Raw genomic sequence first — 17885 nt, forward strand, 5'->3', positions numbered from 1 at the left:
GCCCACCGCCATTTGTAGACCGAGGCCCGTCGCCCAATGGACGTCCGTTTAGCCCTCCGCGCGGGGGTGGATTTGGCCCCCGCTTTGACGACCGAGGCCCGCCGAACATGTTCCCGCCTCGCGGTCGGAGCCGCAGTCCAAATCGGCCGCCTTCGGGCGACATGATGCGCAAGAGAGACCGAAGCTGGGAACGTGGGGGTCCTCCGCCAGATATGATGCAGCGTCCATTTCCATTTAACGACGGGCGTCGTGCTTTGCCCGACAGCCCTCGCATGATGGAGCCGCGTTCGTTTGACGTAAGTCGTAGCTTTTGTGGTGTGGTTGTCGGTGATGTTGTATCTTATGTGTGACCATTGTATTCCAATTTGTGTAGACGCCTAGCGAGTGGAACTTTGAGCTAAAGCGTAGTGGCAAGGTCAAATGCCGTTGCAGCGCTACATCGCTTTCGGTTGGCTTCAGCCGTCAATTGTACGTTGTAGTCCCCTGAATTCTGTCATCGAGTGGTAATCTTACACGTATCTGCTCCACCCTGTGCAGGCCGCTGTATCTGGACGTGGTGTCGCTGCCACACCTGAACAAGTACAGCGAGTTCCTGCAGCTCGAGCGGCCGAACGTAAGAAGGGTCGTGTACGAGCTCAAGCCGGAGTCGATCGCGGACGCGAGTGGCTACGGGGAGTTCCGCGACTACCTCATCCAGGGGCGCAACGGCCACGCGCGCGCAGGGGGCGCCTCGGAGATGGAGCCTCAAGGTTTCAAGATTTTTATTCTGCCTCCGGGCCAAGCCGCGCGGCAGCTTGGCTACAAAGGAGACCACATGGTCGCCGTCCTGCGCTCTCGCTGAATGCACAGCGTGCGTGTGCAATCCATCAGCCTCTCCACTCCAGCTTGCCGTCCCATTCAAGTGCTCCTCGACAAGACGCGCGTCGAACGGGTGGGGACGGTTCGCCCGCTAAGCGCGTCTTGTCTTGCCACTGCCGCTTCATCCTTTTTGCATGCGTTCTCGTCCATCGTGTAGTGTAGCTGCTCGCTAACCGAGATGCGAAATGTCTGCTGCGTTCTCCTCCTTCGATCGTTCCTCAACTAGCTGTCTATGCAGTGCAGCAGCTACACGTGACGTGGTCCACACCTCCTTCGGTGCTGAAGTTTTTTGCGCCGGCGCACAGTAGTAACCGACTTTGCAATCGAGGCCTGGAGCAACATCAATGGCGCCCATGCAGATGAGCGACGACGCGTGCCGCGTGTGCGGCAAGGAGGACGACGAGGAGTTCCTGGTGCTGTGCGACGGCTGCGACCGCGCCTTCCACACCAGCTGCGCGCAGGGCTGCACCTGCTGCAACACCAAGCCGCGCAACAACTTCGCGCGCAAGCCGGCGGTGCCCGAGGGCGACTGGTTCTGCAAGTTCTGCGCCGGCCGCGTGCCCAAGCTCGGTGCGTCCTTTGCTGCTACGCGTCAGCTCTCCAGTGGCGCCGCTTAAGTTGCGGGATGGTCGTCTAACTGTTTGTACTTGTTGCGCTCGAGCAGAGGAGGGCAAGAAGCCCGTGTCCTCGGTTTTCGCGTGGGGGGACAACGAGGATGGGCAGGTGCGTCGTTGTTCTGGTGTTGAAGGCGAAAGATGGCTACATTTCTGTCGAAAGTGGTGGAATTGGTGTTGCAATGGGCGTAAAGCTGACGTTGCGTTGGATGGTGTTGTCGGTAGCTGGCGCTTCCGGATACCGAGGAGAAGGTGATCTGGAAGCCGAGCAAGGTGCACGAGCTGGATGGCATCGGCGTGCTGGACATTGCTTGCAGCGAGACGTGCACGTACGCGCTCTGCAATGACGCGAACCTGTACTCAGTTGGAACGGGCGTGTACGGCCAGCTGGGACACCAGGACGTCGTCCACGAGAAGCTCGTTCACTTCCGTTTGGTACGTTCTTGCCCCTCAATGATTTGCTACGATCTTTCTGGTGAAGATTCATGGCGCGTGCGTGTCTATATGCAGATGGAATCCATGACGGAGGACAAGCGTTCAAAGGGCGAAGGAAGGTAAGAACTGCTTTGTGGCAACGTTAACCCCTTCGACGCGTAAGCATGCCTAACTAATGAATATGCAACGCATGCAGGTTCTCACAGATCCACGCAGGAGCGGGCTTCGGTCTGGTTATCACGACCGAGGGACACGCCTACACGTGGGGCAACGGTGAGCTCGGCCAGCTAGGCCACCAAGAGAACAAGAATAAGAAGGTGCCAAAGAAGATTTCTGCCTTGAGGGAGCTTGAAGTGCCTGTCGATCTGGGTATGCCTTTCGTCACAGTATGCGTTGGGGATTGCTAGCTAACCGAGTTATGCACGCTTGCACGTTTGATCCTATTTCATAGCTGCGTGTGGCAGTGACTTCGTCCTCATGACGACAAAGGACAACGGTGACGACGACCAGTTCAACACTCAGAACCCGGGAGTTTTCATGGGCATGGGGTCGAACAATCAGGCGCAACTGGGCGATGCCTCTAACAAGAACCAGTGGGTTCCACAGCTTCTCAACAACGACAGCCCGGACATCACCATCGTACGTCAAAGGATACCTATTTGATCGAAGTGTGGTTCTAGTGTGCTTAACTTACTGTGTGGTGCTACAGTCAGAGAACACCACCATTGAGGATCCTTCGGAGTTCTTGCTTGGTCGTGACATCACCCAGCTCGCCGCTGGCAGATCTCACTCTGTCGCTATTGTTGCAGGGTAAAGTGACACGACATCATCGTATCTGACGAGCAAACATGGGGCTAACTGGGGTTTCATGTGTGTTTACTGCTTTAGGACGAAGGGAATTTGGACGTGGGGCTTTGGCGATCGCGGTATGACTCGTGTGATTTCAAGCATTTCTACAACTAGGAGCTTACGAACGGGTTGTGCATGTCGATTCAGGTCAAATTGGCCACCCGAAGCCGGCACCTCCCCCGGGCCAGTCCAAGTTCTTCCGCTCGCAGTTCCGCGTTCCTCGCCCTCGCTTTGTCCAGGTTCGTGTTCTTCTTCACGCTGTGTCCTGGATCTGTCGGGGTTGCAAGATTGACCAATTCACTGCTTGATCTTCAGGCATTCAAGAACGATGCGGTCAAGTTCGTCGCGTGCGGCGGCCAGCACACGCTTGTACTTCTTCAGGACGGACGCCTGTTTGCTATGGGCGACAACGAGTTCGGCCAGCTCGGTGTGAAGCGCGGCGAAACGCCCGAGGAGAACTGCGTGAATGTCCCTGTGCACGTCGCCGCCTTTGGTTCTGACAAGAGCATCAAGCAAATCGGCTGCGGCGACGAGTTCTCGATGGCGCTCACGACCACGGGCGACGTGTACTCGTGGGGTCGCGGCCAGCTGGGTCAGCTGGGCCTGGGCGAGTCGAAGTCCGACCCGTTGGACACGCCCACGAAGGTACCCGACCTCCCGGCCATCCAGAAGCTGGCAGTCGGTATCAACCAAGTCTTCGCCATCGAGTTCACTAACGGTACGTGCCTGTCTATCAACCGAACCAAATCCGACATCAACTGACACTCCCCATTCCTTCCTTGTCTGTAGTGACGCTCCCGCCTCCTATCGTCCGTGCGGCCCCCAAACGCGGCCGTAAGGGTGGACCCGCCGCCAAGACCAAGAAAGCTAGAAAGTAAACATGCATACGCACCCGGAGCAAGAGAATACACCACACAAGCGAGATAGCTACTGTAGCTACAACAATTTGTCTTGACTTCAAAGCACACACACACGCACATGCGTTTCGACTTCAAGCACACGAAAAAGTTTGCGAAATGATTGCGCCCTTTGGCCAAAAGCTCAGTATCATAGTTGGCATAACGCACGTCGGCCCCTCCCCCTCTTATCCGCCCTGCGCGTCGCACCGTGGAGCGTGATGAACCCCCAGCAGCAGCACTACGCCACGTACAACCCCCAACAGCAGCAGCAGCAGCAGCAGCAGCAGTTCTATGGGGGCGCCTACGCCACGCAGAGCGGCATGAGCGCGCCGACCATGGGCGGCGCCCCGCCGCTCCACGCGTGGACGCCGCCCTCGCCCCAGGAGCAGCAATACTACGACATGTTGTTCGCCCGCGTGGACGACCAGCGGCGCAACGCCATCGCCGGCCAGCAGGCGGTCGCGTTCTTCACGCGCTCGCACCTGGACAAGGCCATTCTACGTGAGGTATCAGCTAGTCGCTGGAGGGGGTAGAGTGGCTCGGTGGAGCGACTAACTTACTGTGTGTTTGGCTGCAACTACTGTAGGTATGGAGCATCGCGGACACGCAGCGGAGGAGTGAGCTGTCCAGGAACGAGTTCTACGTGGCCATGAGGCTCATCAGCTTGGCGCAGCGCGGAGAGCAGGTGTCGGTGCAGAAGTTCCTCCAGTTTGCGGCCATGCAGTACCCACTGCCTATGTTGGAAGGGGTGCCGCCACCGCAGGGAGGCATGCAGCAGATGCAGCAGCCGGCCCTGGTTCAGGCTCAAGCTCAGGCTCAGCAGCAGGACTTTGGCTCTGTGCACCAACAGCCTCCAGCGAGCAATGGCGCTGCGTACGCTGTTACTGCGGACGAGAAAAGCAAGTATGATATTGTATTCCAGCAGTACGACACGGATCGTGATGGATTCCTGATGGGACCGGAGGCGGTGGCGCTGTTTCAAATGTCTGGGCTCGATCGCAATGTACGTGTTGCTGGGGTCCTTTGTTGGAATATTGTGTGGACGTGCTGATTGTGAATGTGGTCGATAGGCACTGCGCGATATTTGGTCCATGGCCGATGTCACGCAGGATAGCAAGCTGAGCGTGCAGGAGTTTTACGTGGCAATGCACTTGATCGTGTGTGTGAGCAAGCGCGGACTACCGATGCCGCAGACGCTACCGCGGGAGCTTGGAGAGACGGCATTTGGCGCAGGTGGGGGCTCTCAAAGTATGCCTGGGCAGGACGCTTTCGCTTCTCAGATGCCAGGGCCTTCGTCCCAGAATGGATTTGGCGTACAGCAGCAGCAGCAGCAAGAAAGCGTGCCACCTCCGAAGCCTGAGGGTATGTCGGCTTTTGACTCGCTCGCAACGGTTGAGGATGCACCGCTGCCAAGTTTGGCTACGTCGACACCGCGCTCTTCACGGACTAACTCGTTCAATCACACCGATGCTAGCACAAGTAACAGTCACACAGCAGGGTTTGGCGAGCAGTCCGCTCCCACTCCTGCTGGGAGCCTTCACGCAGGGTTTGCAGCTCCTACAGGACAACAGGATTTTGGCAGCTTTTCAGCGTCACGGACTCCCAGCATCACGAGTGGTGCAGGCCGAGACCGTACAAACTCGGCTTCTTCGATGAGTTCCATGTCCAGTTTCAGTGGTATGGCTCCGCTTCCGCCTCAGCAACAGTCGCACCAACTCCCTCCTCGAAACCTAGGGAGCAACGAACGTATCCAGATGCCGCTAGGCGACAATGCTGGGTTCCCACCACCCTCACAGAACTACGCAAGCTTTGGTGCTGGAAGCTTTGGTGCACCTCAAGCGCCGGTCGCTGCTCCAGAGAAGCCGTTCATGGGAGACGAGGAGGAGAAGAGGGTGGTGGGTCAGCTGGACCAGCTGAACAACGAAGCTGTTCAGACTCTCGCCAGTGTGGAGCGCAAGCAGACAGCTATAGAGGTGCTTTCCGATAAGCTGCGCGATCTCGACGAGCTCCGCCATGAACTGGTCACTTTGGTGATGAAGCGAGAGGACCTGCGTGCGTCATCGGCTCCTGGATCGGCGGCTGACAACGCCGCGGAGGAGCAGACTAGGCGCGCTGTGGAACGCAGTCTCCGAGGGCTAGTCGAGAACCAGAAGCAGTTGATCCAGCAGCTTCAGTGCGATATTTCAAGGCACGAAGGTGAACTGGAGGAAGCCATATTGAGCGCAAAGTTACAGCAGAAGCTGTCACTAGAGTCAAGATCTCCGCTGATCGACGCAGCATCTCCACCTCCTTCTACTCGTGAATCTTTTGGAGGATCTGGCACTGGTGGAGCTAATGCATTCGCAGCCGCTCCGCTCTCGCTTGACGGGCCAAATGCGTTGCCATCTCCGCTGGTGACGCCGAGTGCTCCTTCCGTATCCGCCTTCTCGCCCGATGCAACGGACAGCAGCGGATTCAACGCGTTTAGCAACTTCGACTCGGCACCGCGATCCATTCCAAGTGCTGCGCTGTCACCGGCAGCGGCTGTACCTGTTCCATCAAGCTCTCCGTTCTCGCCGTCTCCTTCCCCATCACAGAGTGACGCCTTTGGTGATTTTGCCGCGCCGCCATCTACTGACGCAGCACCTTCTCCTGCGGCTGACACCACTGGGAGGTCACCGTTTTCGCCCGTGCCCTCGCCTGCCGCTGCTGCGAGTGAAAGCAATGAGTTCCAAGGGTTCGCATCAGCCCCAGCTTCGGTTGACGGCGCTGTTCCGGCGTCATCCCCTGCAGGAGCGAGCGACACCGCAGCTAACTCGCCGTTCTCACCATTCTCGCCCTCGCCCTCGCCTGCTGCAACGGATGACAGCAACTTTGGTGGTTTTAGCGCCGCACCGGCCTCTTCACCTTCGGCGGCCATTGAAGTTCCTGGAAACTCCCCGTTTTCACCTGTGCCTTCCCCAGCTGCAGCTACCGTTGACGCCACGGCCCCGTCGTCCTCTGGTTTTGAAAGTTCTCCATTCTCGCCATCCCCGTCGCCAGCGGCCACGGATAGCTCCGCATTCGGAGGCTTTGAGGCTGCTCCACCTTCTGGTGATAATGCAACGACGCCGGCGAAGGCGGATGATGGTACTGCGAATTTGATTTTCTCTCCGGTCGCTGCGGACAACAACGGATCAAGCGGGTTCGGCGACTTCAGCGCTGCTGCTACGAGCGCTGAAAGTGCTGAGTCAGCAGCAGCTTCTGAACCAGCAACAGGCAACTTGCTGTTTTCACCTGAGCCTTCTCCTGCGGCAGCCACGGGAAACAGTGAATCGAATGCATTCGGCGATTTCAGTACCAGCGCTGTGACGTCGTCTGAGCCGGCAGTCTCTTCTCAACCTGCGACTGGCAACTTACTGTTCTCCCCCGAGCCTTCTCCTGCAGCAGCAACTGGAAGTAGCGGATTCGACTCGTTCGGTGACTTCGGTGCTGCCTCTGCGTCCACCGACAACACCGCGTCGGCTCCCGTAGCTGAAAAATCGTCTGGAAACTCGCCGTTCTCGCCCGTCGCCGCGGAGAGCAGCGACTTCAACGGGTTTGGCGACTTCAGCTCAGCTTCAGCTTCAGCCGACACCACCTCGACGACGGGGAAGCCAGCGGAGACGTCGGGTAACTCGCCGTTCTCACCAGTTGCCAAGGACGACGCCGGATCAAGTTTCGAGGTGTTCGGCGACTTCAACGCCGCCCCAGCCTCAACAGACGCTGCGGCTGAGCCAGCAAAGACGGCGAGTGCCAGCGGAAACTCTCCGTTCTCGCCTGTAGCGGCCGACAGCAGCGGGCTCGGCGACTTCAGCTCGACGACCGAAAGCGCTGCAACTCCGTCCGAGTCCAAGCCGGACAACGGTGGGTTCGAGGCGTTCGGCGACTTCAGTGCGGCTCCAGCGTCATCGGACAGCGCCAACTCAGCAGCAGCGAAGGATTCGAGCGACAGCAATGGCTTCGGGGGCTTCGGAGACTTTAGCGCCGCTCCATCGTCCACATCTGCGGCCTCGGACGGCTTGGGCGACTTTGGCAGCTTCAACTAACTTTTTTCAAAAAAGTAAACTCTAAAAAGCACTTTTTACAAAACGCGTTTTTTATCCGATTCACACGTTGAAGCGAAGCGTCGTCCGCACTGCCGAGCCAGGATCCGACGCCATGGTGAGCGCCCCCGAGGCGCTACGCTGCGCCATCCGCGATGGGATCCTCGAGAGGAAGGTGCGCAGATGCCGTGAGCCTACCCTCGCGCAACCGCGCGGGCATTTACGTGCCTAGAAGCCGAGATATCGCTAAAATACTGCCCCAATATGGATACTTTATCCTTTTTTCATGTTTTTACTTAACTTGCAGCGACGCGCAGGCTACTGGACCAAGCGGCAGTTCGTGCTGACCCCGACGCACTTGATGTACTTCGACTCGCTCGAGGCCAAGGAGCCGGCCAACTCGTTCGCGACCATGGAGATCATGGCCGTCCAGAAGAGCCCCAGCGACCCGCAGCAGCGCGTGTTCACGCTCGTGCTGTTCAAGAAGAAGAAGGACTATAGGGCCAAGAACACAGAGGAGAGGGACGCCTGGATGGAGGCGCTGGAGTCTGTTGCAGGGATGAAGGGAACGGGGATCGCTTCCGTTCCAGCTCCCGTCAAGACACCAGAAGACCCTGCTGTTGCGGAGACTATGGAGAGGGAGAGCCGGGGCGATAGGGACAGTGGGAACAATGTTCAAGATGTCAAGGACGTGGATCTACGCGCGCTCTGTGAGCAGATGAAGAAGTCGATTTCGTGGCAGATCCAGATCAGCAAGTCGTTCTCGGCCAAAGACGTCGCGGAGTTTGTGAAGAAGACGCTGCCGCATCTGACGACGAAGCAGATCCAGGAAGTTGGCCAAGGATTGATTGATCAGAAGCTGATCATCCCTTTGAAGTCGCATATCTTTGATGTGGCGGACCCGGGGAGGTTTAAGTTTGTGGAAGCTGCGGCGCCGAAGCAGCCGAAGAATCACTTGAATATGCGAGGTCCTTCTATTGCGAACCTCATGGGCAACGACCAGTTCAATGCAAGCAAGTACACTGAAGATTTCCTGCGCAAGCACTCGCCGCAGAAGATTGACTCGCACTGTAAAAAGCTTGTCGCTCAGAAGGTTGATAACTTATTGGAGGAGTTGTGGTGTATGACATTTGATCTCATGCGTGGTCTGCGCATGTTGATGTAGGAAAACACAATCGAGGAGCTGAAGGAGGAGATCAGCGCGAACTACACCTCCTTCATTCGAGCAGCGGACGAGATTAAGACTATGGAAAATAGTGTATCGCAGTTGAAGGCGTTAGTGTTGGAGTGCAGGCGAACTATGCACACCTTAAAAGGTGTGGCACTGGAAGCCCCTCCAGGTGAGGAACCAAAGCTTTGCTCGTATGAGTTTGTGCTGATACTAAACTTTATCTTGTGATTGTCTGGTACTCAGAAAAAGTAGCGCAGCCCGACTTTAAAGCCGTCGACAAGAAAGCTGAAGAGCGGAAACATAGCATGGCTCTGGATGAATTTATTCGCGACCTGGAGGTGTACCTTTACGAACGAAACTACGAGCAATTCACACACCATATGCTCGAGTACAAGCGCAAGGAGACGAAAGGGATCGAGTCAGCTACAGAGGCACAGCAAGCGAAAGTAAGTACCCATAGCGTTATCAGGATTGCTTGTCTTTTTCCACTCTAATAAATCTGAACGCTGCTCTGCCTTCGATCCACAGATCGATGAGCTCCGGCATTTGCTCGTTGAAAAGCTGGTCGATGAGTTTAATTCGTCGTTGCAGACGTCGGAGCGTATGCACAAGAAAGAAAACCATCTAGAGTTTTTGATTCAGCTTGGCGAGACTCAACTGGCAACAGAAATGTGTCTTCAAAACTACTCGGTCCGGATTGCGCTTCAGCTACGCCACGTGCCGTCGTACGGAAACGCTCTCAACTACGTCATCAACTTCTCGCGAACTTTTTTCACCTCGCTGCTTGTATGCTACGAGGACTATGAACATAGGTACGAGATGTCAATCTACACTCCAGTTTTATGAAGAGGTCCTAATGTCGTTCGTGCTATAATTCGTTGCAGCTTTCGTGGACAGAAGAGCTCCCATTTTATATCCTTGACCGTGTGGATTTCTGCCCAGCTAGAGCATTTTGCAAGCGAAATCACGTATCACATTTTCCCAGATGATCCGAGTGCTTCCTCATCTCGAAGCTCGTCAGCTGTGGCGGGCGCGTCCTCGTCAGCAAGTTGTGTGGCGATTGATGTCTCGGAATTTAAGAGTGTCGCGAAGTACGTGTCGAGTGCTCTACGCTACGTATTTTACGGCTCGCGACAACTGGAGCTGGCAGGATTACCAACCGCACATTATCTAGCCCCACACCTGGCACGTGGTCTGGTATCCTTTTTCACGAGCTATTGCATAGCTATCAAGAATACAATACGAGAAGAGATCAAGCGCGAGCGGTGGGAAATGACGTCACGGATGATTCGCGATCCCGAGAACAAAGTGGAGCGTGAAATTATCCTTACGCAGAGTGCGCGATCATTTTACACGCTTGTGCAGCAATTTTTGCGAGACGTCCAACGCGTGATGAATCCCTCCTGTGCTACCTCCAAGTACGAAACTCTGCGAGGGTTGTCATTGAGGCGTTATGATAATATGGTAACTAACATATATTTGTTCTTGTGGTGCAGCCTTGCAGAGGTTCACGGGGTTGTCGTGTGGGAAGCGGATGAGTTGCTCATTCGCTACAGTTTTGAAGAGCTTCAGTACTTAGAATCACCGAAGTTATCGTCTTCGTTGCGGCCGAAGCATATCATCGGTATCCTCACAAATGCTGCGTACATTCAGGACGACTGCGCTGCGCGATCCACCAATATTCTTCAGGAGTATTTGCCTAAGGCTGCGCTTCAAAACAGAGAGGTGGATACTCAGGTAAGCGGCTCATGTGGGTTAGCGGTTTGCAGGGTTAGCATCGGCGACAGCACTGACCTATTGTTATACATGCACCTAGAACGCTGCTGTTTGGGACAAACTCGTGGCAATTGGCGTCAAGCGCTGCGCGCAGTCCCTGATGAAAATGTCCTTCAATTGGCAAGAGCTGGATCTAGCCGACGACATTCTTCCCGACATTTCGGCCTCGCCCGAGGCAGCTCCGACCAGCTCATTATTCGCTGGTGTCGTGGTGAAAGAACTCGCAGATTCTTTGGCAAACAACCAGCTGAACAAAGCCGTCCAAAACTACAATCCAGCGGCTACGGTGCCCAATGGTGAGGACACTGGGAAGGACATTGGGAAAGCACCGTTTGCAGCCATGGTACTCGGTGCACTATTTCGTGAGATGCTGGACGATGAACCGTGGTGGCAAAACTTCGGTGGCAAGGGTGGATTCGCACGCAAACGGCTCGGTTACGGCGGAGTAAACAAGTTTTTGGCCGAGATCAATGTGCTTCTGGATATCGTTCCGCCTAATCGAGGTTTGAAACAGTTGGTCACCGATGTTGACTCCAAGATGCTTGCGCTCTACCAGCAGCTTCATCCTGGCAAGAAAGACGTACGCGCTCCAGCCGAATGGACCCAAGCGTACACGAAGCGATGTATTGGGGCAGCCACGCCCGTGCCTGCAACTCAATAAATTAAAGAATGGTATGATACAGAAGTTACCAAGTCATTTTCGTCCACTTTTAGTGAGCTTTCCGCGTTAGGTTAGTTGAAGGGGACAGCAACGTGTTTTGCGAGAGCTGTCATCAGAACGGAGGTGGGAGTTTTACTCACGTTCGAGTTAGAGTTGGACGTGCGCAACGCCTGGAGGACTGTGGCTTCGCGTTCTTGGTGATCCTAAAATCGGTCTACAGTAGTAGACAGAGCACGTAGTAGGTCTGATCCCAACGGTCGTTTTACGGGACGAATGAAAATGCTACAGCTAGCTCAAGCTAAGGCTAAAACGAGCCTCTGGACATGCCATGAGAGCGTTCATTTCGAGTTTGACAACACAAGACTTAGCTGGACGGTGTTATCAACTGGGGTTAACCATGGGGAGCGACCTTCACGGTCTTCCGCTCCGGAAGGCCCTAGTCATGGTGGTTAACCTGGCTTCCACAGTACTCACCTTGATGGCGGGTCTGCGCGAGAACCCCTTTATCGTGCTGATCACCGGGCGCTACGACGAGATGCGAGCGCGGTTGATGGAGAGACGCATCAACTACAACCTCGTTCGAGACGACTTCCTCGAGGTCGACACGCTCACCAACTTGACTCGAGTGGGGGAGAGTTTCCGCTTCTTCTCGGCGCCAACCCGCAGTCCGGACAACCTCGGGGAGGACCGAAGCACGTGTCTGCGCGTGAACTCCATCAACGTGACACTTCCACAGCATCTCGGCCCCAAGCTGCGACGTCATCAACTTCACTCCGGAATGGGTCGACGAGTGTGTCACCACCCATGACAACTCAACCGACGACTGCTACCGCTACATCCTCGACAATTTTGTAGACCTGAAAGACATTCGAGCGATCCAGAACGGCATCCCAGGAGACTTTGGCCGACCTGGTGTGCCCTTCCTGCGCTGTACTGGTCGTCCGCCTGTGCCGTTCATGTACATCACGGACTTGATGGTGCACCAGTCGTTTTGGGCGGGAGGCAGCTACCACGTCCAGTTCGAGAGCAGCAAGTGCCTTGCAGTGCCGAGACTTCTCAACCCTGATATGAACTACGGCCTCTTCCAGACGGAGCCAATGGACCAACAAGCCGAGGTCAAGGTAACACAGGCTGGTTCACTCTGCTCGTGACCTACTCGTACGGCGTCGTCACGTTGGTCCTCGTTGCGCGAGGTGTCATCAACGCTCTGGCCAAGCTCCGCGTCGTCAACTACGTACCGTCCAAGTTGCGCTTTGCTGGGGCTAGAAGATACTTTCGTTATATTATTCCACTGATGAATCTGTCCGTCTGGACATCGGACGACGAGAACTCAATCATCCGATTCAAGGGCAAAGTGATCATGGCGTCGGACGTCTGGATCAACCACTGGCTCTACATATTACTGAGCATTCTGGACGCGCTCGTAAGTATGCGCATGACCTATAGCGTCTACGAGATGGGACAATGGATGCTCTCCATGCACATTACCATGGATAACTTTATCTTCATGGCCTCAGCTCTCACGCGGCTCACGTGGCTCATGTGCTTTGTCCACACAGTGGTGAGGCTGACACTCAAATTGGCGGTTCGTTCACTGAAAGGCATCAAGTTGATTCGTCCACACCACCAGCAAACTATCGAGTGGTACATCGACTCGAGCGCGCTCTTTGTCAGCTACAAGGTTTACAGTCTGATGCTGTGCTTCTTGCTGTACGTGCTGCTCAAAGTTCGCGGGGAGACGTCCTTCATGGTAAACGCCCCGAATTCCAGTCGCGGGATCTTTGGCGGAGCTCCGTCGATCGAGAACTTCTGGAACAGTGAGATCATGATCGACTTCGTCGTGCTCCTTTCGCTCATGATGCTCGGAGGCGGCTTCTTTGGCTTTGTCATGTTGCTGACTCCGTACAAGCGGGTGGCCAACAACAAAGTTGTGTAGTTGATCCAGAAACGCTATGTGTTTGTTGGATGGGACCTTAGTGCAGTGCTGGACTCGCTCGGTATCGACCCCTTCGACGAGACGCTCGTGAAAAATGAAGTGGCCTCGACTAGCTGTCCGCTTGGGTGTATTCTTCAGCAACTGTACCAGTCAGGACCGAGCGGCCATGTTACGCTGGTAGCGGATTATATTTTCCACGGGAGTGGGTTCTCGACGCCTCCGGTGGAGTTCAGCTTCCCTATTCGGAAGGCCATGGCGATGGGTTTGATGCGGGGAGATAAATCCACGCAGTCTCATGTCAGCACGGCCAACACGAAAGTGGGCGCGAGCTCGAAGTACGCGGTGTCGGATGTAACTGCGAACCACAGCATAAAGTCGTCTGGAGCGGTGGGGCATGACGGCGAAGATGACGACATGTCCGAGATGCTGTACACCGACAGCAAGAGTTTGTTCGGTAAAAACCTCCGTCGTTTTGCCAAGACGACGTACGGGCGGGTGATTCTCGTCGACCAAGACAAGCCTGGCAAGTGCGGCAAGAACGCTGCTGGCATGCTGCAGTACATCGCTTCAGACGCGCTTGCTTCGATGAACATCATATCAAGCACTTGCTCAACGGCACAAAGAACCTCACGGTCAGCTAAGAGAGGCGACTACGATGATAAAACGTTAGAGCAAACTCCAGCTGCAGAAGGCGTGGGTTAGACGATTATTATTCATAGATGCCTACTACATTGAAAGCAAAAAGTATCTATTCAGTTGCGTTGGTGGGTCATCGCAGATGTGAAGTCGATCGAGTCGTAGTGCTAAGGACATGAATTCATGCACAGTGGATCAGAACATGAAGATCAGGGCTGGGATGCTACGTCGCCCCTTGCAACGCTATATTGATGTCGGGCACCGTGGCTATGGTCACAACCTAACTGGCTTGCTAACCAAGTATTTAAAGTGCAGCGCAAACACGGGTAGCCCCTGAAGCTTTTGCTAAGGAGCTATCAGGAGTCTTATACGTTATCTTTAGTATCTTTAGTGCTCGAGCCTCATTTCTCCGCCTGATGCACGATTCCACGTAGCCAACGGCTCCAAGTGGTCATCAGGTTGCCAAGATGTTGGTCGCAAAGGCTTGGAACCTCGTGGTTAGCTTTGACGGGTTGAACCAACCATTTCCCTTTTGAACTCCTCCTCAACAAGAACCAAGCAGCTTCGAAGTCGAACACCGCGCAGTAAGAAATGATGAACACCAGCTCTGGCGCAGCTCACGAACACAAGTGTCTCGGCGAGTGCAAGGGCTCCAACGAGGAGTGTTTCCACTCGTCCAAGTCGATCCAGCACCTGCTCAACAACAACAAGAAGTGGCGCGAGGAGCTCGTGAAGCGCGATGCCTCGCTCTTCGACCGGCTATCGGAGGGCCAGCACCCGCCCTACCTGTGGATCGGGTGCTCGGACTCGCGCGTCCCCGCTGAAGAGATCACGGGGCTGGACCCCGGTGAGATGTTCTGCCACCGCAACGTGGCCAACCTCGTGGTGACCAACGACATCAACGTGCTCTCCGTTGTACAGTACGCAGTCGAGTCGCTCAAGGTCAAGGACATCATTGTGTGCGGCCACTACGGCTGCGGCGGTGTCAAGGCGGCCATGGAGAACAAGCACATTGGAATCTTGGACACTTGGCTGCGCACCGTCCGCGACGTTCACCGCAAGCACAAGGAGGAGCTTGACGCTCTACCGACGGACGAGGCCCGTTACCGTCGCACGGTGGAGCTCAATGTCAAGCAGCAGTGCCTCAACATCTTCAAGATGAACGTGGTGCAGCACCGTCTTGGCCGTCCCGACCAGCCGAACATCCATGGCCTCGTGTACGACATCCACACTGGCGGGTTGAAGGAGCTCAAGGTCGACTACTGCGGATACTTCGCCAAGCTCGTGGGCACCGACAGTCTCCACGCCTACCCGGACGGAGAGGAGACCATGGGGCTGGCTCACCGCCGTCGTAACGCCATTCTAGACCTGGCCGACGGTCTCGAGAAGGAACCGGGCATGATCCGCACGCGCTACATGGCTCGCATGCTCAAGAGGGAGTCGGATCTGTTCACGCCTGAAGAAGTGGACGAAGCCATCGAGGCGATCAAAGCCCAGATGGACGACCCCAATAGCTCCTTCATGAACATCAAAGACCTCATCGCACACTTCGCGCCCATGAAGGCGAAGGAAACTGCGTAGGGCGACGAATTGGCTGTCTTGCAATCTGCATATCCAAGTATTACCAGCACTTCACCCTAAGTTTATCAACAATGCACAAATGAACTTGCTATCGCCCTACTAAGCAGCACTCTGGTGACCAGGGAGCCCACCGGTAGTTTTAGTCGTCTAATCCAGCGAAACGGATGCGAAGGTGTCGGCATTTTTGGTGAAGTCAGGGTCGTTTCTTCATGCGCAAGACCATGGGAAGCCGTTGCCGGTGAAGGAGGAGAAGGCTTGCAACCCCCACTAGCAGCTCATTCCGGCTTTGGACTGCTATCGAGCACCCCCACCCAAGCCCAACCACCCCACCACCAACTCCAACTCCGACACAATGGGCGATGACCGTAAGAAGGACGACCACTGCGACTGCACTGGCCACGGTCGTGACTCGCACTCGCTCAGCCACTTGCTCGAGAACAACCGCAAGTGGCGTGACAACGTCCTGCAGCGAGACCCGACGTTCTTCGAGCGGACGGCCAAGGCGCAGTCTCCCCGGTACCTCTGGATCGGATGCTCGGACTCTCGAGTCCCCGCCGAAGAGATCACGGGACTCAACCCCGGCGAGATGTTCGTGCACCGCAACGTGGCCAACCTGGTCGTGAGCAACGACATCAACTCGCTGTCGGTCGTGCAGTTCTCGGTCGAGAAGCTCAAGGTCAGCGACATCATCGTCTGCGGTCACTACGGCTGCGGAGGCGTCACCGCCGCGCTCAAGAACGCGCAGATCGGTCTGCTGGACAACTGGCTGCGTAACATCCGAGACGTCTGCCGTACGCACAAGGAGGAGCTGTCGCAGTACAAGACGGACGAGGAGCGCGAGCGCCGCCTCGTGGAGCTCAACATCCAGGAGCAGTGCCTCAACATCTTCAAGATCAACATGGTGCAGCGTCGCATGGGGCTCTACGGCGCGCCGCGCATCCACGGCATGGTGTACGACATCCGCTCGGGCGTCCTGAAAGAGCTCGAGGTCGACTACCACGCCTTCATCGCCAAGAACATGGGCGTCTTCCGCCTGCACAACTTCCGCGATGGCAAGATCCCCACCACCAAGCCCGAGTTCCAGCGCAACATGATCATGAACCTGGTGGAGGACCACGAAGAGGAGCCGGGCACGGTTAGCGTCCGCTACATCTCGCGCATGCTCAAGCGAGAGACCGAGCTCTTCTCGGAGGAGGAGGTGGACACCGCTCTGAAAACGGTCCAGGCGCAGTCGAAGGAGCCGGCGAGTGCCTTCGTCGAGGTGAACGCGCTCGTCTCGTACTTCGCTGGCGACGAGTCCAAGGCGTAGCTGCTCTATCCACCGGACGAGCTCAACTGTGTGTAGCTCGCTCAAAACTAATCATCAATCAACCAACACAATACCTTCTGAGCTCCTCGTGTGTTGCAGTACTTTCTCGATCAGTTGGGGGACTCGGTCATTGATCGTCGGTAGGTCCTTGGGAAGAAGAGAACTTCGTGGGCCAAGCATTCCACCGAGAAAGGCCGCGGACCTCTTCGCCTTGTCAAGAAGACCGCAAGACAGACAGTCAAGTGAGCTCCTCGCGATGCAAGCAAACGCGTGTGCTCGCTCTGTTCAGCTGGCGCATCAAGTGGCGAACGCGCTGTCGGAGGTGTGCTGCTTCACGGCGAAGAAGAAGAAGCGTAGTCCACGAGACGAGTTTAAGGTCTCCAGAGGAGCGCCACGTCGAGGCGACTTGGAGTGGGGCGCCTTTTCTTCTTCTGCTGCAGCTGAGGATGATGACGATGGCGAGCCAGGAAGCGGCGACGAGGACGTGCTCACTTCCCTTGGGGCGTCGTATCGAGCGTGGCGCGCCTACAGCAGAGAGAAGAGAGCGCACGACTACACCAAGAGCAGGCTCGTCGACTTCATCAAGCGAGAAACAGCGCTCACCAAGCAACTGGCGCGTGTTGGAGGGTCTGCGGAAGGCATCGAGCGCGCGCTGATGAAACTGGAAGACCTGGAGTCCGCCGTGGTCGTCTTGGAGGAGAGATACGACGCTGCGGTCACTGGTCAAGCAGCACGCGAAGACCTCGCGCTTGAGCTTGAAGCGGTGCAACGGCAGTGCCAAGTGCACACCGATCGTCTCCATGAAGCCGAAGCCGCCGCGTCGCGCTGGAAGTCGCAGTACCAACTAGCACTGCCGGAGCTGGCGTGTAGCAACTTGGAGAAGGAGCAGCTGGCTGGAGAGCTCCGGAAGGTGAAAAAGACGGCGGTGCTGCTGCTCAATCGGCAGTACGTTCAGCTCAAGACCATGCGCAAAGCCCCGCATTCCACTCGATTCCATGAAGACGAAACCAAGGCGCGCTCGTTCAACAACGTGGACGTCATCTAAACACCGCTCGACACTCGTACAGACGATGATCAGTGAAGCCGCAACGTTCTCGCGACGCAGTCAGCTCTTCGA

General features: G+C 56.0%; 7 protein-coding genes across 7 annotated transcripts; all 7 read left to right on the forward strand.

Annotated features, from left to right (window-relative positions):
- Positions 1-164: 164 nt before the first annotated feature.
- Positions 165-841, forward strand: PHYSODRAFT_506886 (hypothetical protein; the record flags this gene model as incomplete). The annotated part of the gene is made up of 3 exons (XM_009531033.1): positions 165-296; positions 374-468; positions 538-841. 3 exons carry the CDS (start codon positions 165-167, stop codon positions 839-841), a joined length of 531 nt encoding a protein of 176 aa, XP_009529328.1.
- Positions 842-1197: 356 nt separating this feature from the next.
- On the forward strand, positions 1198-3634 carry PHYSODRAFT_561332 (hypothetical protein; the record flags this gene model as incomplete). Its single annotated transcript, XM_009531034.1, has 11 exons — positions 1198-1428; positions 1523-1581; positions 1698-1907; positions 1983-2026; positions 2104-2276; positions 2359-2546; positions 2617-2717; positions 2796-2833; positions 2904-2995; positions 3072-3474; positions 3546-3634. The coding sequence occupies exons 1-11, from the start codon at positions 1203-1205 to the stop codon at positions 3632-3634; spliced, it is 1623 nt and encodes a 540-aa protein (XP_009529329.1). The 5' UTR covers positions 1198-1202.
- A 4179-nt stretch (positions 3635-7813) lies between these two features.
- Positions 7814-11306, forward strand: PHYSODRAFT_507561 (hypothetical protein; the record flags this gene model as incomplete). The annotated part of the gene is made up of 10 exons (XM_009531035.1): positions 7814-7873; positions 8006-8791; positions 8864-9038; positions 9113-9315; positions 9398-9681; positions 9754-10287; positions 10366-10594; positions 10686-10904; positions 11013-11090; positions 11184-11306. 10 exons carry the CDS (start codon positions 7814-7816, stop codon positions 11304-11306), a joined length of 2691 nt encoding a protein of 896 aa, XP_009529330.1.
- A 397-nt stretch (positions 11307-11703) lies between these two features.
- On the forward strand, positions 11704-13944 carry PHYSODRAFT_302063 (hypothetical protein; the record flags this gene model as incomplete). The annotated part of the gene is made up of 4 exons (XM_009531036.1): positions 11704-12002; positions 12043-12218; positions 12395-13218; positions 13243-13944. The coding sequence occupies 4 exons, from the start codon at positions 11704-11706 to the stop codon at positions 13942-13944; spliced, it is 2001 nt and encodes a 666-aa protein (XP_009529331.1).
- A 525-nt stretch (positions 13945-14469) lies between these two features.
- On the forward strand, positions 14470-15459 carry PHYSODRAFT_260657 (hypothetical protein; the record flags this gene model as incomplete). The annotated part of the gene is made up of 1 exon (XM_009531037.1): positions 14470-15459. One exon carries the CDS (start codon positions 14470-14472, stop codon positions 15457-15459), a length of 990 nt encoding a protein of 329 aa, XP_009529332.1.
- Positions 15460-15811: 352 nt separating this feature from the next.
- PHYSODRAFT_504759 (hypothetical protein) lies at positions 15812-16768 on the forward strand (the record flags this gene model as incomplete). Its single annotated transcript, XM_009531038.1, has 1 exon — positions 15812-16768. One exon carries the CDS (start codon positions 15812-15814, stop codon positions 16766-16768), a length of 957 nt encoding a protein of 318 aa, XP_009529333.1.
- Positions 16769-17423: 655 nt separating this feature from the next.
- PHYSODRAFT_508177 (hypothetical protein) lies at positions 17424-17813 on the forward strand (the record flags this gene model as incomplete). Its single annotated transcript, XM_009531039.1, has 1 exon — positions 17424-17813. One exon carries the CDS (start codon positions 17424-17426, stop codon positions 17811-17813), a length of 390 nt encoding a protein of 129 aa, XP_009529334.1.
- Between the last annotated feature and the right edge of the window lie 72 nt (positions 17814-17885).

The sequence above is a fragment of the Phytophthora sojae genome (genome assembly GCF_000149755.1).
Source record: "Phytophthora sojae unplaced genomic scaffold PHYSOscaffold_5, whole genome shotgun sequence".
NCBI classification, from domain to species: domain Eukaryota; phylum Oomycota; class Peronosporomycetes; order Peronosporales; family Peronosporaceae; genus Phytophthora; species Phytophthora sojae.